This window comes from Herpailurus yagouaroundi, unplaced genomic scaffold (assembly GCF_014898765.1).
Source record: "Herpailurus yagouaroundi ecotype Mexico unplaced genomic scaffold, PumYag 29, whole genome shotgun sequence".
Lineage (NCBI taxonomy): Eukaryota > Metazoa > Chordata > Mammalia > Carnivora > Felidae > Herpailurus > Herpailurus yagouaroundi.
Window position 1 is genome coordinate 108,074,629 of NW_024412377.1, and position 18,659 is coordinate 108,093,287.

Below are 18,659 nucleotides of genomic sequence, written 5' to 3' on the forward strand. Positions count from 1 at the left end.
TAGTCTTCCAAAAGGGCAAGTGAACAAATTTACATAAAATCTAGTACTGCTGTAATGTGGCTAGCAAAAGATATATGTTCCTGAAATTTTCAGCATAAATTAAAGCTTTATAAGTAAGAAGCTAACTCTTGCATTGACAGAAAATATTATTTTAAAAACACCTTTTCTTCCAAAAAATGATACATCCTTCAAAATAAGTTACCACAGAACTGCACATATACATGTATTGTTTCTCTGAAGAACCCGATCACATTCTCTGACCTTTAGCACAGAACCAGAGTTAATAGTTGAAAAATAAAGATCTCATAGGCCACTTAATCTAGTCTCTCACCCAAAGCAGGAATCTCCTTGACATTACTGCTGACTAGTTAACCAGTATCTCAACACCTGAAAGGAGCTTACAACCACACCACACACACACACACACACACACACACACACACACACACACACACACACCACCCTTTTTAAATTCTTCTAGTCTTCTCTTCTTGGGCAGTTCTCTTTCTAATTGGAGGGGAAAAAATCCACGTGCAATTTCTAACCATCCAACCAGTCCTAGTTTTACCTTCTAGAACTAAAACAAACTACAAGTAATGTCTGCTATTAGGTATAGTCAATAGAGTACAGTTTAAATACAAAGAGATTGGTAGGTATAATAATGACCCCCTACAGATGTCCACATCCTAGTCCTCAAAGCCTGTGAATATGTTACCTGACATGGCAAAAGGGACTTTGTGGATAAATTAAGGATTCTGAGATGGGGAGATTAGCCTGGTTTATCAGGGTACATCCAATGTAATCACAAGAGTCCTTACAAGTGAAAGAGGGAGGCAGGAGAGTACATCCCATAATGATAAAGCATGAGAAAGACTCTATGGGCTATTGTTGGCTTTGAAGCTAGAGGAAGCGGCCACAAGCCAAGGAATGCAAATGAGCTCTAAAGGTGGAAAAGTGAAGGGAAGAGATTCTTCCCAGAACCTCCAGAAGGAAGGAAGCCCTGCCAATACCCCAGTATGTAGCCCAGGGAAACCTGTTTTGGACCTGTGACCCCAGAAATGTACCATATAAAATCTGTTTTGCTTCAGACCACTAAATTGATAGTCATTAGTTACAGCAGAAATATGAGATGAATACAAATATATTAACATCTTTTTAAAACTAGTTAAGTATAAACAACTAGGACAAGTAAAGTTTAATACAATTTAATCAGGCCAGAACAGTTTGTAAATTAGACTGTTCAACATTTCTGACAACTTCTGTGCAAAAGGCCTGGCAGCAGTCTTCATGCTGTGTGTACCTCCAGATCCAAGCTTTTGGGAGACTTTAATTTCTTGGAATAAATGAGAATAGGACAAAGCATTCTTATTTTATTCTCAAAAGTGGTATATTTGTCCATCCATGTAACTTTTTATGGGTGAGAAAAAGAGTTTTTTTATAACTTGGGATTTGAGGTAAAAATGTTAGCATATCTTGCAGTGAGAGAAATGCTATGTGTATCACTGTGAATGTGGCACAGTTTACTCACTATTTTTTAAATCTAGCTATTGAGATACCTTTATAATGAAATACCACTTAACTTGCCTTATAATGAAATACCACTTAACTGCTTGTTTGATTGTAGACTTTCACATGAAAAATAGTTTCTGACATCTGTTTTTAAATTAGACACAAAGATTTGGGAGTAAACTTTAAACCAGTACGGACAGTTGAATAAAACTATTATTTAAGAAAGTAAAACAAAGGCAGGGATCCTCCAGATAAAAACTCTCCAAATGTTTGAAGCCTAGGACCACATTTTCACTTAGTTTTTACATCTTCAAAGTATATCCAGCTCGTCAAGCATTCTCCATGTGCAATGGTTTTTGGCTTCATCCCCATCCTCCGCAAGATCCTCCCTTCCTCTGAATGCATCTGGTTTGTCAGTATCCTTCTTAAATGTGTTCTGAACTGAACAAAATGCTGCAAATGTGATCCCCCAAATGCAAAGAATGTTAAATTCCTTATTCAGAGATCTTACTCTTCATAATTCAACTAGGACTTATGGCCTATAAAGTCTTATACCTATTCAGCTGATTGCATTAAGTTCAAGTACAGAATTTACATGTACTCCTATTCCACTTTAACTTCCTACTTCAAATAATCATGCACAGGTTGACAACAAAGCACTCTTTGGGCAGAAGTATTCAATCAACTATAAACCCATCTGACTATAATATCTCCCAGATCACATTTCCTCGTGTTGTCCACAAGACTCTGACAGTATGCTTTCCAGAACTCAAGATACGTTATTATGGCATCCTCCTATCATGCAATCCTATCAAAAAGGAAATGAAGTCAGTCTGGCAAGTCACTTAACTAGAGTCTCAGTTTCCTCATCTATAAAGGAAGGAAGTTGGACTAGATCCCTTTGAGCTGTAAAATTCTATTATTCTAAAAGAGATTTTATCAGGTAATAGAAAGATACTGAAATAAATAATGAAGGAGAGCTAACCCATGTGGGAGAGGTACTTTGTCAGGAATAAATGAGTGGGGTGAAGTTGTCTCTGTAATCCCACACTGATAATCCATAAACCAGAGGGGTTCTATCTTATTTCTACTTTCACATAAAGTAAAACCCCAAAGCCCCAGTTCAGACTTCAGCATTATTAACTTGTGATGTTAGACAGGTTCTGGAATAAAGCTTAACACACTGTGGAGTCAATGAACTTGATAAGCAAATGAACAATGAAACAATTATTTTCAAGACTTCTAGAAATATTTAATTTCATCCATCCAATGAAACTGAAAATTGTTCTTGGTCATTGTAAAAGACACTTACTTGACTTTGGTTCTAATTATTACATACATTTAAAAACAGTAAGTCTTACTTTTATCTATTGGTCATACTTTTCCAATATTCAGGCTAGCATTCATTTTTCTTAGCAAGGTCTCATTTAACCCCAAAGGTAAACTGTATTGGAACAGTTCTCAAAGTCTGAAGAACCGTACAAAAGGAAAATATATAAAATCTACTTCCATTTTTTTTTTTTTTTGGCTCTAGAGTTTGTCTCATGTCCTCTAGAGAATTTCCTTTCCTCTAAGTCAACAACCTGCAATGATTTTTTATTGTTGTTGTATTTTCTCAAACTAAACTTATTCATGTCTCCATTATATAAACAGACCAAATAGCTAAATTCGGTAAGCCAAAGATTCTGCACAGTGTGCCGAGACCCATTCACATGTGGAGAATGGGTTGTTGGTGGGTCATGATGTACAGGATGCCTTCAAGGCTGCTCAAGCTACGATCCAGGAGCCCCAGGGAGTGCTCAGTAAGAGCACTAGGGCAGTTGTGTGGAGGTAAGGCTTCCAACCCCAAATTGTTGGTGAAGTTTTTTGCCAACCCAACCCTCTAGACTGCTTTAACATGAGGGCAGCAGCGTCTGAATAATACTCACAATCATATTAGAGACTGTTTGATATTCTTTAGCTCTCTGAGAATATAATACAGATTATAACATAGAGTATACTGTTTAAGACATTTGACTTTCAAAAACATTTTCCAAGACTGCATATTGTATCGAAGTAATGACTACCCACGTCCTTATTTCACAATCTAAATGGTTCAGCGTATTTTCATGTTACAAGGAGGAGATGTAAGGCTCGGAGAGACTAAGTAAAGGTCACAAAGTATCAGTGGAAAGCAAAGTGCCAATATGAGTGTGTATGATCCCAAATCCATGCTATCTCTACTCCAACCTACTGTCACTCAAAGATGACACAGTTTACCATCAAAGAGCCCACAGCCCAGAACTCTACACACTTAATATAGAAGAAAGAAAAGGGTATAATGTTTGAGTAGTATACAGTGAGAACATAGTCACATATTTCTTGTATAATAAAACAAAATGGATGTTATTAAAAGGAAAATGTTAACTGTCACAAGAGAAGCAAAAGTTAGATCAGAAAAAGAAACAATTAAGAAAAGACATTTAGAAAGATGGTATTTTAGGTGTTGAAAATAAGTGTGACTTTGACATCCAGAATGGGATAGGACTTCAGGCAGGTGAAAAACGTGAACAAAGACACACAGAAAAGAAAATACAAAACATTTATGTAGAACAGCAAATAGTTCAGGTCTGCTAACAGTGTTTCCTACATTTCCCTGATAAGAATTCCAGGGAATTCATTAAAAGTACAGCTTCTCAGGCCCCTTCCTTGGAGATTCTGATTCAGTAGGTCTGAAATGGGGTGTAGGAATGTAATTTTTAATTTTTAAGGAAGTATTGGACCTATTTTCCAGTGGTTTTAAATGGTTTAGGAAGTATTAGACAAGGGCGCCTGGGTGGTTCAGTCAGTTAAGCGTCTGACTCTTGATTTCAGCTCAGGTCATGATCTCAGTGTTGGTGAGATTGAGTCCCGCATGGAGCTCTGGGCAGTGCAGAGTCTGCTTAAGATTCTCTCTCTCTCTGTCTCTCTGCCCCTCCGCTGCTTGCGATCTCTCTCTCTCCCTCGAAGTAAATAAATAAACATTTAAAAAAAAAAAAGAAGAAGAAGAAGAAGAAGTATTAGACCAAAGGGCAGAATTGGTAAAGGGGGATCATGGCCTTACTTCTAGAGTTAACAGAGTGTAACTGTGACATCTTAAAGAGGTTTCAGGGTTTCAGGAAAACTGTTCTGAGTGAAAGAGAATAAAGAGTAAGAACTTGGGAGACCAGTCTATAGACTAAGGCAGCAGCCCAGGCTAGAAATGAAGGCCTGAATGAGGGTAGTAGCAAAAAAAATTAAAAGGAAAAATAGATTTAAGATATGTTATGGATGAAAAATTGGTAGAATACTACAACAAACTGGTTTTGCAGAGAAAAAAGTAAGAAAAACACCGGAATCTAAAATTTTTCTTTAGAGGATACTGATACCAGGGAGTGGAAAAAGAAGTCACAGAACAGGGAGAAGTCTGGAAAACAAAGATAATGAACTAAGCCTTGGCTAGGGCTTGGGTTACTAGTAAGATATTCAGATAGAGAGAGATGGCCAGTAGGCAGCTGGTGAAAAGAAGAATAAGCCAACTAAAAGATACAGATTTGAGGGTCAGAAACAAGCATTTGATAATTTTATCACACAGCACAGAGTCAGATGAGAGAAATATGATGACACAATACTAGGCCTATACTATTCATTTGATAATGGACTGTGGTTTGCAATTTTCTTGGCAAAAAGGAACGAATTTAGTCTTTCCACTGTGTGAAGTGTTTTTCAGGTTTGAGAGCAAACATAAAGGGCAAGACAACACTATCTGCGGTGCTCTCCTTTTGCATTTCAACCTTGTAGCAAACACAAATTGCTTTTATCAAGTTCACGATATTCAGTGTAAATTAAACATTTTGTTTGTTTTACTTTGTACAATAATAGTAAGCAGCAGCAGCAGAAGATATGCTTTAAACATGTAACACATACTGTTGTTACAAATAGAAAAAATTCAAACTAATTTCCTAGTAAAGTCAATCCTAAACTTACTGAACAAAACTTACTTCAGACTAGAAATTTAATTTGACAAAAAGAATGATAGAAGAACTCCTTTCTCCTACCCTGGCTCTGTCTCCAAGGCTGCTCAGCCTGATGTCCAGGACCCTGTGGGAGTTAGGCAACAGCAGGGGGCCAGCTGCACTGAGCTGCCTTCCACCCCAGAATGCTGTGCCACCAATGCAATTTCCCACCAGCCTTCTAGATGGCTTCAGCTGGGAGGAGGCAGCTTCTGAGCACTTGAATCGTATTAGAGACTTAAATGGCTATAGAAACCTAAGACCAAAACTCTGATTTTACTACCTCTTAATTACATTGGTCTTGCACAGTGACCTAGCCTTTCTGAGTACTGATTTCTTTGCTTAAATAGGAATAATATCTATATCACATGGCCATTTTAGAGATTACATAAAATAAATATTTATTTATAGTGGAGCTAAATCTAGTGGAGTCAAATGACAGAGAAGACACTCCAGACAAAACGAGAAACAGGAGTGGGGGTATTGTGGGGAAGGCATGGGTATGTATGTAAGGAAACTTGACATCTTCAGAAAACATCAGTGAAAGGGACTCCTGGCAACTTCCAGATCTGACATTTGTGGTTTTGTCCATTTACAAATATACCCACAGGATCATGACATGAAGTATATCTTTCATTTTAATAAGGCACAAATTTGAATCATGAATAATGCAAAACTAGTGCTCTGACATCTAAAGAAGATAACTTCAGACATACTGGGGTGCCAGAGTGATCAATGATACTGAACAGGCCTAAAGAAAGGAGGTTTTCATATAAAGATGTATTTAACTTTGACACCTGAAGTAGAGATGTTTCCTAGAGAAAAAATCAAGAATGTGGGATAATAGCCCAGAAATAATATTGGGCTGTGTTCCTAGAGTTCAGAATTATTAGCATACAGGTGGTAGCTGAATCCATGGTATCAAACATATCACTCAAGGACACTGAAGACAGCAAGACAAAAATTATGACCAGAACATTTCTCTTTTTTTAATTTTTTTTTTTTTGATGTTTATTTATCTTTGAGAGAGAGAGGTGTGTGTGAGCATGAGCAGTGGAGGGGCAGAGAGAAAGGGGAGAGGATCTAAAGTGACGAGGGAAGTATATGGATAAAGAATTAAAAACAAGGGTAAAAATAATGTGCTTTTAAATCAATGCTGTCATTACTGTTGGTTAGAAATAGGTAACTATTTCTAAGCAAATAAGGCAGTGCTAAGTTATAGAATTTTAATTACTATGATAAAACTTTGAACCTAATCCTTTAGGTTTCCGTGTTCACTAATCTTCTTTCTTTCTTTTTAAATACTGCAAAAAGGTAATCTATTTACAGAAGAGTGGTTTAAAGGCATTATGGTTTTCTTTACAAACAGATCTAAGAACAGGAATTGTCCACTTTTTAAAAACTCTGCATTTCAACCCTCCACTATTATTATAATGTACCAAACTGCTGTATCAAAGGCAGTCCTCCCTCCCCTTCCTTCCATCCTTCCCATCCCTCCCCAATTTGAGTCTCTAAATAAATTTCCATAATTTCTTCATCATCCATGGGAAGACATACCAGAATCTTTGGGAGTACAAACCCTTTAGGATGATTTTCTTGGGGTATATTTAACAGATTCACTGCTCTAAATAATGGCAAGGCACCATAGGTGTTCACAATGTATACGGTGATAAAAGTGATATTCAGGAAAATGATACTTATAGGCCTAATGGAAGCACTGGTAGGGTCAAAGGCCAGGAGGCAATATATAATCCAAATACATGTATCTTATACTGAGGCAGACATAGGTTCAAATCCCAGCTCTAGCTACTTACTAGTTGTGTGAGCAAATTATAATCTATCTATACCTTAATTTATTTATGGGTGAAATGGGGATAATGATAATATGTATCTTAAAGGGCTGTGATGAGAATTAATGACATTAATAATATATAGATAGATAATATTAAAATGAATGTAAGACCTTGGTCCGTCACTATTTATTATAACAATGATCATAATCATTATCATCTAGCAAATCATTTAAATAGCAATTAAAATCTGAATCACAAAGTTGAGTCATTCTTTAACTCTAGTTCTGACTGACTAAAAAAAAAAAAAAAAGCCAAGTTAAAAAACCCCACGAAATTACAATTTTAAGAGGGTATATCATCTCAGGAGTTGTAAATATTACTAACAACAGGTCATTTTACAAATCAGTTCGACGAACACTTCCTGACTGTGTACTATGAAAAACTTGCTGTGCCACATGTAGCAGGAGATACAAAAATACTTTTTATAATTCAGAACAAAGGGCAACTTAGCGTTGTACCTGACTAACTCGATTTACTTCCTCCTCTTCTTCTTCAGCTTCCTCTCCAAATGAAAGTAAACTAAAATTTCTTATCAAAAAAAAAAAAAAAGAAAGGAAAAAAGAAAATTAAGAAAAAATTAAACAAAACTTATTGCATTTTCAAAGCAATAGAATAGAATATACAAGAAGAAACACATTTTGACCATTCAGCAGTATCTAATATGACTTAGGATTCAGCAGAAATCTACTAAGGATCTGTATTTTCAGCATAATGTTAAGGCATTGGCTTCAGACCATAGATACTTCACATATTAGATGAAACTAATGACTAAAATCCATCCTGAGCACGACCATTAAGTATACTAAGTCAAGCATGACAGAAATAATTAAGCTTTTTTATATATATAAATATTGGTTAACAAAATGGAGATTTCTGAAAAACTAATAAATATATAGCCCCAAGAGCACTACAAATGGGAAGCAATTAATCTAGCATCTTCCAAAATAGGCCTTAAAATTTAAAAACTGATAAAAGTTATGCAAAATTGTCAAATAAAAAAAATATAAGCAATAATCTTAACAAAAAAAGAGCCCATGGGGAAGAAGAAACTGTCTTCTCTGAGGCTTCAAATTAAAGACATCTCAAGGAAGATAAATAATAAGTTATTAAAACTCTCTCTCAAGTATTGGAAAAATAAAAGATTTGGCAACAAAGAGGAATTTTCTTTCAAAACCTAGATGCAATCAATGACTACCAAATCATCCCTAAGATATTTGCTATGAATTAAAAACAAACAACAAACAAAAACACATAGCTTTCAGGCTTGTTGCCAAGATAAATAATAGTGATGAAATACTGTATCTGAATATGGTGACAGTGACCTTTCACTCAGAGATAAACTACTCAAAATAAATGAATCAAAAAATAGGAGAGCAAATATATAGCTATATAAGAGTTTATTTTGCCACAAGACATCAACTGCTTATTAAAGTGGCTCATATTTGACAGTTTATAAAAGTGACTTAACTTATATTGTAGGATGTCACAAAAAGAAACAAATATGTATTGAATACCCATACCACTGGATGTTTTCAAATTCCTCTTCTTGTTTTATCTTCATAACAACCAGGTGTTGTAATTATAACCTCCATTTTACAAGATGGGGAAACTGGGGCTCAGAAATATTAACATACTTTGCTTCTTATAAACTGAGGCAGGATTACACTTAGAACTGTCTGAATCTATCACTTAGGAATAAAATAAAATAACTAATATGGACGCTGGAAATCACTAAAAGATTAAGCTGAGATCTGACTCTCTGATATCTATTTTTATAAAATAGACAAAACTAATAATGTGAAAAATACTGTTGACAAAATACTGAAACTTATTTACTCCAACACAGGAGCGAAAAATTATGTAACCATGCAGTCATTATATCATTCATACTTTACTTTCCAAGTTCTTTATACTGAGCATATATTAATTGAAAAATTAGTAAAAAAAACAAAAATTCTCAACTCATTTATATAAATAATTGCTATAGTGATCATAAATATTTATCTGTTTATTAATACAGATTTCATATAGACAGCTGACACAATACTTCTTCAGATTAAGTTCAAGTTATATACAGTTTTTAAATATAAGAAATGAATTTTTAGGAAAAACCACATAATTCAGATATCTTCCTGGCCCACACTGGCCTCCCCCTTCACTAGTAGACAGTTGTTACAAAAGGAAGTAAAATGAATTAAATGAATTCTTCAGCTTTTCAATCTGAAGAAAAATGTTTCTATTATGATTACTTTGTGCCTTTGGGCTTCAATTTCTTTACTTCCTCCTCTGGTTTCTCTTTTTTTGGCTTTTTTATTTCTCTGGGAATGATGTCATCAAAAGGATTAAACAACACCTATGAAAAAATATTTTGAAAACATTATTCCATTTTTTAAAACTTCACAAAAAATTAAGACCAATATTTAATTATGTTGACATTAGCATTTATATTTTTTGCTCACATAACTATTATAAGTCTAATATATATACTACATAAAGTGCTTCCACTTACATGGTCTCATTGTATTCTCTCAATAATCTTATGTGCAATTAAGTAGAGTGTATTTTATCCTTATTTTATAAAGAGGAAAAATATTCAAGAAACCTTAATATCTAGTAAGGAAGACAAACTCAAGGGTTTTGACCCCAAAGCAAATGCTCTTAAGGACCTTGCTTCCTCAATGAAGGATCACTCTTAAATTACTTAGGAAGTTACTTCATTCAGCTAAGTAAGTCTAATTCCTCTAACTTTACACTGTAAATCAAGCTTTTCATGCATTGGATTATCAGCTAAAGTCTCATCCTTGAAGTCAAACCTTCAATTAAAAAAAAAAAAATTCTTAATCAGAAATTGCACCTAAATTACACAGATAAAATCTGAGTTGTACTATTGATTTAGTATAAAGCCTCCATCCATTAGTTTAAAATACTAATAATCAGTTTCTTTTAAATGATCAATTAAGCACTGTATCTTAGAAATCATGTTCCTACCTCACAACTTCTTATTTTATGTGGATTGCGTGGTCTTTCTTCCTCATCAACGTCTACTTCTGTTAGCCGTAGCATGTTATATACTGTATCCCCTGTAACCTATCAGATAAGAAAACTGCAAACTATTATAATTATTCTTTGAATTTTTCTTAACGTTTATTTATTTTTGAGTGACAGACAGGACAGAACGTGAGTGAGGGAGGGGCAGAGAGAAAGGGAGACACAGAACCCGAAGCAAGCTCCAGGCTTTGAGCTGTCAGCACAGACCCCAACGTGGGGCTCGAACCCACGTACCGCGAGATTATGACCTGAACCAAAGTTGGACCTTAACTGAGCCACCCAGGCGCCCCTATATTCATCTTTGAAATAAAGGAAGACTTCTGAAAATATTTTTTTCAATAACTAAAAGGAAATTTCATATTTTTATATAGGAACATATGTAGTAATAATGCAAATAAAGTAATTTCATCTTAATATTAAGGGGGAAAAGGAGAAATGGAGTTCAATCCCTTGCTAACATTTTTATGAAATTTCCTATATATATATATATATATATATATATATATATAATATCAGTTTTCATTAAAAATAAAAATATAATGCCAGGTCACCTCCTACTGAATGACAACTTTTCATTAAAAAAAATAATAAATTTAGATTTTAGAATTGGGCAGAACAAGCAAATAAGAACACGTGGAAGTGCTTTACAGATATTATCTTGTTTAATCCTCATAAACATCCTAAATACAGGTCCTTATACTCCTTATCTAGAGAAGAACATTGAGATTCAAAGAAGTTACACAGCGACAGTGTTGGCCTTTCTGAATTCTCATCACTCAGCTATACTTTGTCTCCAGTGCGAAAGGTATATAATAGCAATTGTAAAAAGTGGTTCACAATGACAACCTAAATCTCATTTTATTATATGCTGTTACTTTTTTTTTTAATAACAGGAAGGAAAATCGTTGAACATCAGATAACCTGTGCTGGAGTGGTTCAAATGTGCCAATGCTTATTTCTTAAGCTACGTTGTTAAGTTTTAAGCAACAATATTGTACTACATGTTTTCAGCATGAGTCCTTACATTCAACATTTCTCAGGAGTTTTAAAGCAATACCAGTTTTCCAGTTGTGCTCAGTTTCTTTTTTCCTCTTCATCATCAGAAAATCCAGTTTCATCTAGGCTGTGGGGAAACCATTCCTACTGAACCAGCAGAGGGAGCTGATACACTAGGGATGTGTAACATGCCTAAGACTTAACACATGTGGGAATGTGGGAATTAGAAGAGAAAGTGAGAAAACAAAACGGTCAGAATCCTCCTTTAAACAAAACGGTTCAAAATTCTACGGAAATGATATTCCCTCATATGATGCTAAATGTGAGCAGGATTAAATAGCTCCTATTCAAAGTAGTATTTCAGGTAAAAAGTTTTAATGTTAACACAATTTCCACTTTAAACTTTAAGGAAAACTTAAAACTACTAAATCTTGTTACCTAGATAATGCCTAGGTTTCTAAGAATGTAGAAATAATATTAGCTGAGTGATGCAGTAGCTAATACCATCGGTATGTTTTAGAAAAAGGAAAATTTTAAAGTTATAATCAATGACTTATTTGAAACATACACACATAAAGTTCAGATGGTCCTTCATAGTTCACTATAAAAGGGATATATTCCACCATTTTTAGAAATAATAAAAAAATAACCCAGGGAATATTTTTATGAGGGCAACTCCTAGATAAGTTGGCCATATGTATCTAGAAGCTGAAGATAACTGGACACAAACCTTTCCAAAAATGGTGTGCTTATTGTTAAGTTCATCTGCTCGACCCAGTGTAAAGAAGAATTGGCTGCCATTATCATGAGGACCAGCATTTGCCATGGCAACCAGCCCTCTCCGATTAAAACGTAACCGTGAGTGGAATTCATCCTGAAGCATTAAAAAAAAAAAAAAAAGTTTAGTGAATGATCTCAGTTATAAGGACCTTCATAGTCAGTAAACAAGGTTCTATACAACTTCTAATCAAAAATGCTAAAGTTTTATTTAACTGATTTTCAAGTATAAGCAAATCCAGTATTTATTCCCTCGATGCTATTAAACTTGACTTCACTAGCCTGGAAGTATCTTCTAAATATACCCAACCACAAATTTAGCCTATTTTATGGGAAAGCTGCCCATATTTACACAGAAGAAGACATTCAAAGGGTAAGTGATTTCAAACTCATTCCCCTATTCTTCACATCCCTCAAAGTAATCTAACTTTTTAGAACCTTCTATTTTTTTCTCCAAAAAAAACCTACCTTTGAATCACGGCAGAGTCTTCAACTACTGCCCTTCCCCACTCTGTTCTAAAGGTCATGAAAAAATTGCTTTCTTCTTGTTTTTTAATTCAAGGAAACTACTATAAATTGTTTTACTCTGTTTTTTACAGGTCTTTGTTAAATCTTTTCTGAACAAGCACTGGTCCCATTTGCCAGTTTTCCAAAGAGCAAGAGCAAGCCTTTCCAAGGTGAATTTCTTGCTATGGGAGGGCTCCATAACCTATATTAGTCTCTCCGTTAACAGAATTTCATTCCAGGCCAGATGCTAGACTCATTTATAATATAGCCATGTTATGTAATCAATGCTTTTCAGAAAGAAAGTTATTTTTCCTGAATAAATAATTGTCAAAGATTTGAACTCAAAGAGTTCTAACTCTGTATACCCCATGAAAAATGACCTAACTAAAAAACTTAACAAGGTAACCATATTACCTGGACATAATAGGCAAAAATCTCAATTTAGAAGGAAATTGTCAAAAAGAGCTATTCTGTTACACTGAATAACAGAATAAAGGAATGCTTCCTACTAGATGGAAGCTCCAAAATCCGGAGACATCTCAATTTGGTAAAATACAAAATAGTTTTATAGTGACATTTGAGACTTTTTTATTATAACCATTCCTCATTTTCTAAGGCCATTATCATCTGGAAATTAAAGCAAACAGTTCAAGTGTTGTTCTCAAGAATCACACAGTGACCCAGTAAAAAATTAAAAGAAACTCCAGACCCTCTATCTCATTAGTAAAAACATGATGTCTTCAAAAATTCTCTTACTTTAAGAACTAATGATGTTTACTCATTCAAAGAACATGATATTAGCACCATCAGATAAAAAAACAACATTTAGTGTTTACTTGAACCCTCTGTGATTTTAATACCTTAACTAGGACATTAACTCATTTTTTCTTTTTAGTTCTGTGTTGGCAGTTAACAAATCAATCACCTATTCTTTTTTTAATTTTTTTAAATGTTTATTCATTTCTGAGAAAGAGAAAGAGAGAGAGAGAGAGAGAGAGAGAGAGAGCACGCACACACACGCACAGAGGGGAGGGGCAGAGAGAGAGAGATGGAGACACGGAATCTGAAGCAGGCTCCAGGGTCTGAGCTGTCAGCACAGAGCCTGCCTGCTGCGGGGCTCAGAACTCACAAGCTGAGCCGTAAGATCATGACCTGAGCCAAAGTCAGATGCTTAACAGACTGAGCCACCCAGGTGCCCCATCACTGACCTATTTTTGATTAATACACTTTTCTCTAACACTTTTTATGTTAATTCTTTCTTCTGTCCCTTTGTGATTTCCTGTTGTGTAATGCATTTTCCACTACAGGGGTCTACTGTGCACAATTAAGAATGAATTCTGCATTGGACCAAATTGTGTCTCCCCAGAATTCATAGGTTGAAGCTGTAACCCCCAGTGTGACTGTATTAGAGACAGGGCCTATGAAGAGATAATAAAGGATAAATGATGTCATAAGTGTGAAGCCTTAATCCAATAGCGGTGATGTCCTTATAAAAAGAGGAAGAGACACCAGAGCTCACTCTCTCTACCATGTAAAGACACAGCAAGCAGGCGGCCGTTGACAAGCCAGGAAGAGAACCTTCCCCAGAAATTGAATGCCAGCCAGCTGATCCGTACTTCCTAGCTTCCAGAACTGTGACAAACAAATTCCTGTTGTTTAAGTCACCCTGTCAGTGGTATTTTGTTGTAACAGTCCAAGCAGATTAATATAAATTCCATACAGTATTAAATAAAATATTTTAAAATAAAATGGCATATAAAATGTTCTAAAACCTTTTTACATTTACAGAGTTGTAGATATCAGATACAGTCAGCTATCAAGAATTATGTTACGTAGTCTTTTTTTCTGACTCACATTTTCCTCACTACCACCATTAGCTCTACCTGAATTCAATCTAGCAAAAAAGTCAGCAATAAGACAATTCTGAAAGAATGCTTGATAGGGTAAGTGCTGCTCTTATCCCTTATAATCCCAAACATGTGATAAATACCAGATTTTGTGCAGTAATGTGAAATGTAGTGTTTTCACCAGGGGCACAGTGATTTTCAATTATGGAATCCAAATTGATTTGCAAATAAATAACAATAAAAACTCAGTCTCACCTTGAATGGGGCTCCATAGATAGACTCTCCACCAGTCCCTGTGCCAGTAGGATCTCCCCCTTGGACTATGAAACCAGGTACAACTCTATGAAAAATGGTGTTGTCATAATATGCTGAAAGAAATTTAAAATAATTTAGCAAAGTCTAAAGTGAAGTATATAGCTATCAGAGTTAATATAATTAGAGTCACAAGATTCCCCCCCCCCTCCAGAATGCTAAATAGGCTCCTAAACCCAAACCTTTTCTTCCCTACTTATTATAAAATGCCTACTCAAAACAGCACAATTTCTACAAAAAAGCATGACTGTTGTCGTGTTGTACTTATTTCCAGGAGTCTGTCAAATTGCATTACAGTTTATACATAAATATATTATTTGGAAGCTTTTAATATACAAGAGAGATCACATATGATCTCCTAATAGTACTTATTATCGGGAACCTAGAATCACGAGGGAGACTTCACCAAGGAAAAGAAGTTGCATGTGGGAGAAGCATGGCATCTCGGTGAGGTAAATCATGAGCAAAGAAGTTGTTGAGAGCAAAATGGCAAAAATTAGGGTTTGACTGAATCAGGGAGTTTATATTAAGAAGTAGCAACAATGGACAATATGAATAAGAAAAGATTCTCAATATCATCAGTCATTAGGGAAATGCTAATCAAAACCACAATGAATACCACATCACACCCACTAGGATGGCTATCATCCAAAGGAAAGGAAAAATAGCAAGTGTTAGTGAGGAGGTGGTGAAACTGGAGTCTTGTACATTGCGTGTTGGGTTGTAAAACGATACAGGCACTGTGGAAAAGGTTGATGGCTCTACAAAATTTAAACACAGAATTATCCATCAATCTTACTTCTATGAATACATCCACCCCCCAAATTGAAAACAGGTACTAAACAAATACTTGTATATGAATGTTCACAGCAGTGCCGTTCCCAACTGCAAAAGGAAGAAACAATCCAGATGTCCATCAATGAGTGAATGAATAAACAAGATGAGGTATTTACATACAGTGGAAGATTACTCAGCCAAAGAAGGGAATGAAATACCGATATGCACTACAACATAGATGAAGCTCAAAACTATGCTATGTGAAAGAAGCCACACACAAAAAGTCATATATTATATGATTCCATTTATATGAAACATCCAGAATAGGTAAATCCATAGAGATGGAAAACAGATTGGTGGTTGTCAGGGGAGGAGAGAGGGGAGAAGTGGAAGTGATTGCTTAATGAGTAGTTTTCTTTTGGGATAATAAAACTGTTTTGGAACTAGACAGAGGTGCTGGTTGTGTAACATAGCAAATATACTAAATATCATTGAATTGTCTTTGAAATGATTACTTTCATGTTATGTACATTTCACCTCTTTTATAAAAGATCCCTGAATGAAAGGAAAAAAAAATTATTTTTATCTCACCCAAACTAGTTTTGAACTTATATTAACTAATCAGGTGAGTACAAGAGGAAAATTTATGTAGAATATAGGTGTAGCCCTGAAGTAAGTGCTGAATAAACAGACTCTATTATTATTGTTAAATCAAACAAACAAAACCCAACTAGCAACAGACTAGACTGAGGTGGAGTCAATTACTGAGTGTAGGCCTAGCTCAGTCACACACTGAGGCTCGCAAAGAGAAAGATGGGAAAAGCAGAATTTCCTGAAAGCTTCACTGAGCCTGCAGAACTGCCTGACATCAGTTTTCTTGTCGTCGTACAGGATTATGAATGTCTTTATTATGTAAATAACATTGAAAGGAGTCTTTTCCTACTTGCACCTGAACACAGGTTCAATCATTATAATTGTCTACCGTGGGCCAGGCACTGTAACTGAAAAATTACTGAAAAATTACTGATAGAATTCATGAGGTACCTATACATAGATACTCAGTGACACTTCATGAGTCAAAACAAGAATGTGGTTTATCATAATTCATAAAGTACTGTAATATAGTGGCTTGCAGGCACCCTCATAATTATTTACATTTGCAAGATATAACTGGATATAAAATCCATATTTTAAAAAATCTAATATGTAATCTAACAACTGTATCCAGTATAGAGGATAGATAGGAAGAAGTAGACAGGAGAAGGAACTGATTTTTTCAAACCCTTCTCCCAGTGAAGTTGTTGGGCTGTGTGCACAAGAGGTCTCCAGTGCAAACAAGTGCTCCTTGGTTACAAATAGAAACTAAAAACTAACAGGTCTAAAAGTATCTCTCCTATACCCTTAAGTAACCATTTATTCAGGTTAACGCTGTATGCAGCATGCAGGAGGAGTTCTGAGTCTTGGCTTTTGCTAGCTGCTAGCTCAAACTCCATTTATTTTTTCCCCTCTTTTTATTTTTTAATATTTATTTCGAGAGAAACAGAAATAATGCGAGTGGGGAAGGGGCAGGGAGAAGGAGAGAGAAAATAATCCCAAAGAGCGTCCGCACAGCTAGCGCAAAGCCCAACTCTAGGATCAAACTCACAGAATTGTGAGATCACGACCTGAGCCTAAACCAAAACCAACAGTAGTATGCTTAACTGACTGAGAGCCACAAGGATGCCCCTCTTTTTTTCCCCTCTGTTTAAATCACTGGGATACAATTGACATTTAACATCACATTGGTTTCGGGTGGGCAACATAATGATTCACTATTTGCATATATTGTGAAATAATCACCATAATAAGTCTTATAGTTAACATCCATCACCTCACATAGTAACAAATTCTTTTTTCTTGCAATGAGAACTTTAAGATCTACTTTCTCGGCAACTTCCAAATATGCAATACAGCATTATTAACTATCCTCCACATGCTGTACACATAATTTTCTCATTATAAAATTAATATTATAAATTAATTCACTGTGTTCTGAAGATTAAATAAGATAATGTGGAGGCAATCTATAAATTTTCAAGTTCAACACAAATGTGAGGTCAAACTTTAATATTTTCGTTTAAATTCTATTTCGTTTAAATATGCAACATGCCCCAGTCTACATGAGAAAATGATAATAATCCTTTAGGTCCATAATATGCAACCAATCAACTTTTTTTTTTTTTTATCAGATCTGCTTTTTCAAAATATCAAACTCCCAGTGTAGAGAATGGACTGGAAGGAAGTTACTATTGTCCCAAGAGTAAACCATGACTGTGACTTCTACTGAGAGGCACATACTTAAGAATTCTCTAGAATAAGACTCAGAAATCTATTAGATGTGAGGGAAGGGGGATATGAAAGAGATCTTTATTATTTGTGCTTTCCAATTTTAAAATAACCCATCTTACTCCTTTTTCCTATTAAATCTTTTAGTGATATTGGCTTTTTACTTTAAGCTCTTCCTTTTTATATTCCTAATTATATTCCTGTTGGATGAATGAAATTATAATACCATATATACTGAGTAGGAATTTTCTATAATTACTCTACACCATAATTTTATAATCTACCATGGCTAAAATTTCAAAATTCTACAAAATCTCCATATCCATCATTTCTATTTCCATGTAACTTATTCATATCACTGCTGACAATGGATTTATGGTTGTCTTTATAGTTTACTATGTACTATAATAGATTTTGTGGCATGCAATAATGTTTATTTGACTTTCTTCTTAAATGTTTTTATGTATCATTTCCATAAGTATTGTGAAGAAAGTGATTTTCTCATTTCATTATGTCTGGTAATATCTTCCTAAATTTTCTCCACTATTGAAGAAAGACATTTTCATGTATCTTAAATATGAAATAAAGTTCCTATTTGGCCTCTGTGGTTCCGGTATTTGCCATTATAGTTTTTATTTCTAGCTGTACAATGTATGGGTATCATGGTACACTTTATCTAATTATATTTCTGCCGAGTA

General features: G+C 34.9%; 1 protein-coding gene across 3 annotated transcripts in view; it reads right to left on the reverse strand.

Moving 5' to 3' along the window:
- The window catches only part of CWC27 (CWC27 spliceosome associated cyclophilin), a 193,198-nt gene that overhangs the window by 163,036 nt on the left and 11,503 nt on the right, over positions 1-18,659 (reverse strand). For all 3 annotated transcript variants that reach the window (XR_005783736.1, XM_040452126.1, XM_040452140.1), the window contains exons 3-7: positions 14,803-14,915; positions 12,147-12,290; positions 10,361-10,459; positions 9,622-9,725; positions 7,831-7,900 (exon numbers count right to left, since the gene is read on the reverse strand). Coding sequence is in view for 2 of the 3 variants with exons in the window: in XM_040452126.1 (XP_040308060.1) it covers positions 7,831-7,900; positions 9,622-9,725; positions 10,361-10,459; positions 12,147-12,290; positions 14,803-14,915 (530 nt within the window). In the remaining variant the exon portion in view is untranslated. The remainder of the gene's footprint in view (positions 1-7,830; positions 7,901-9,621; positions 9,726-10,360; positions 10,460-12,146; positions 12,291-14,802; positions 14,916-18,659) is intronic.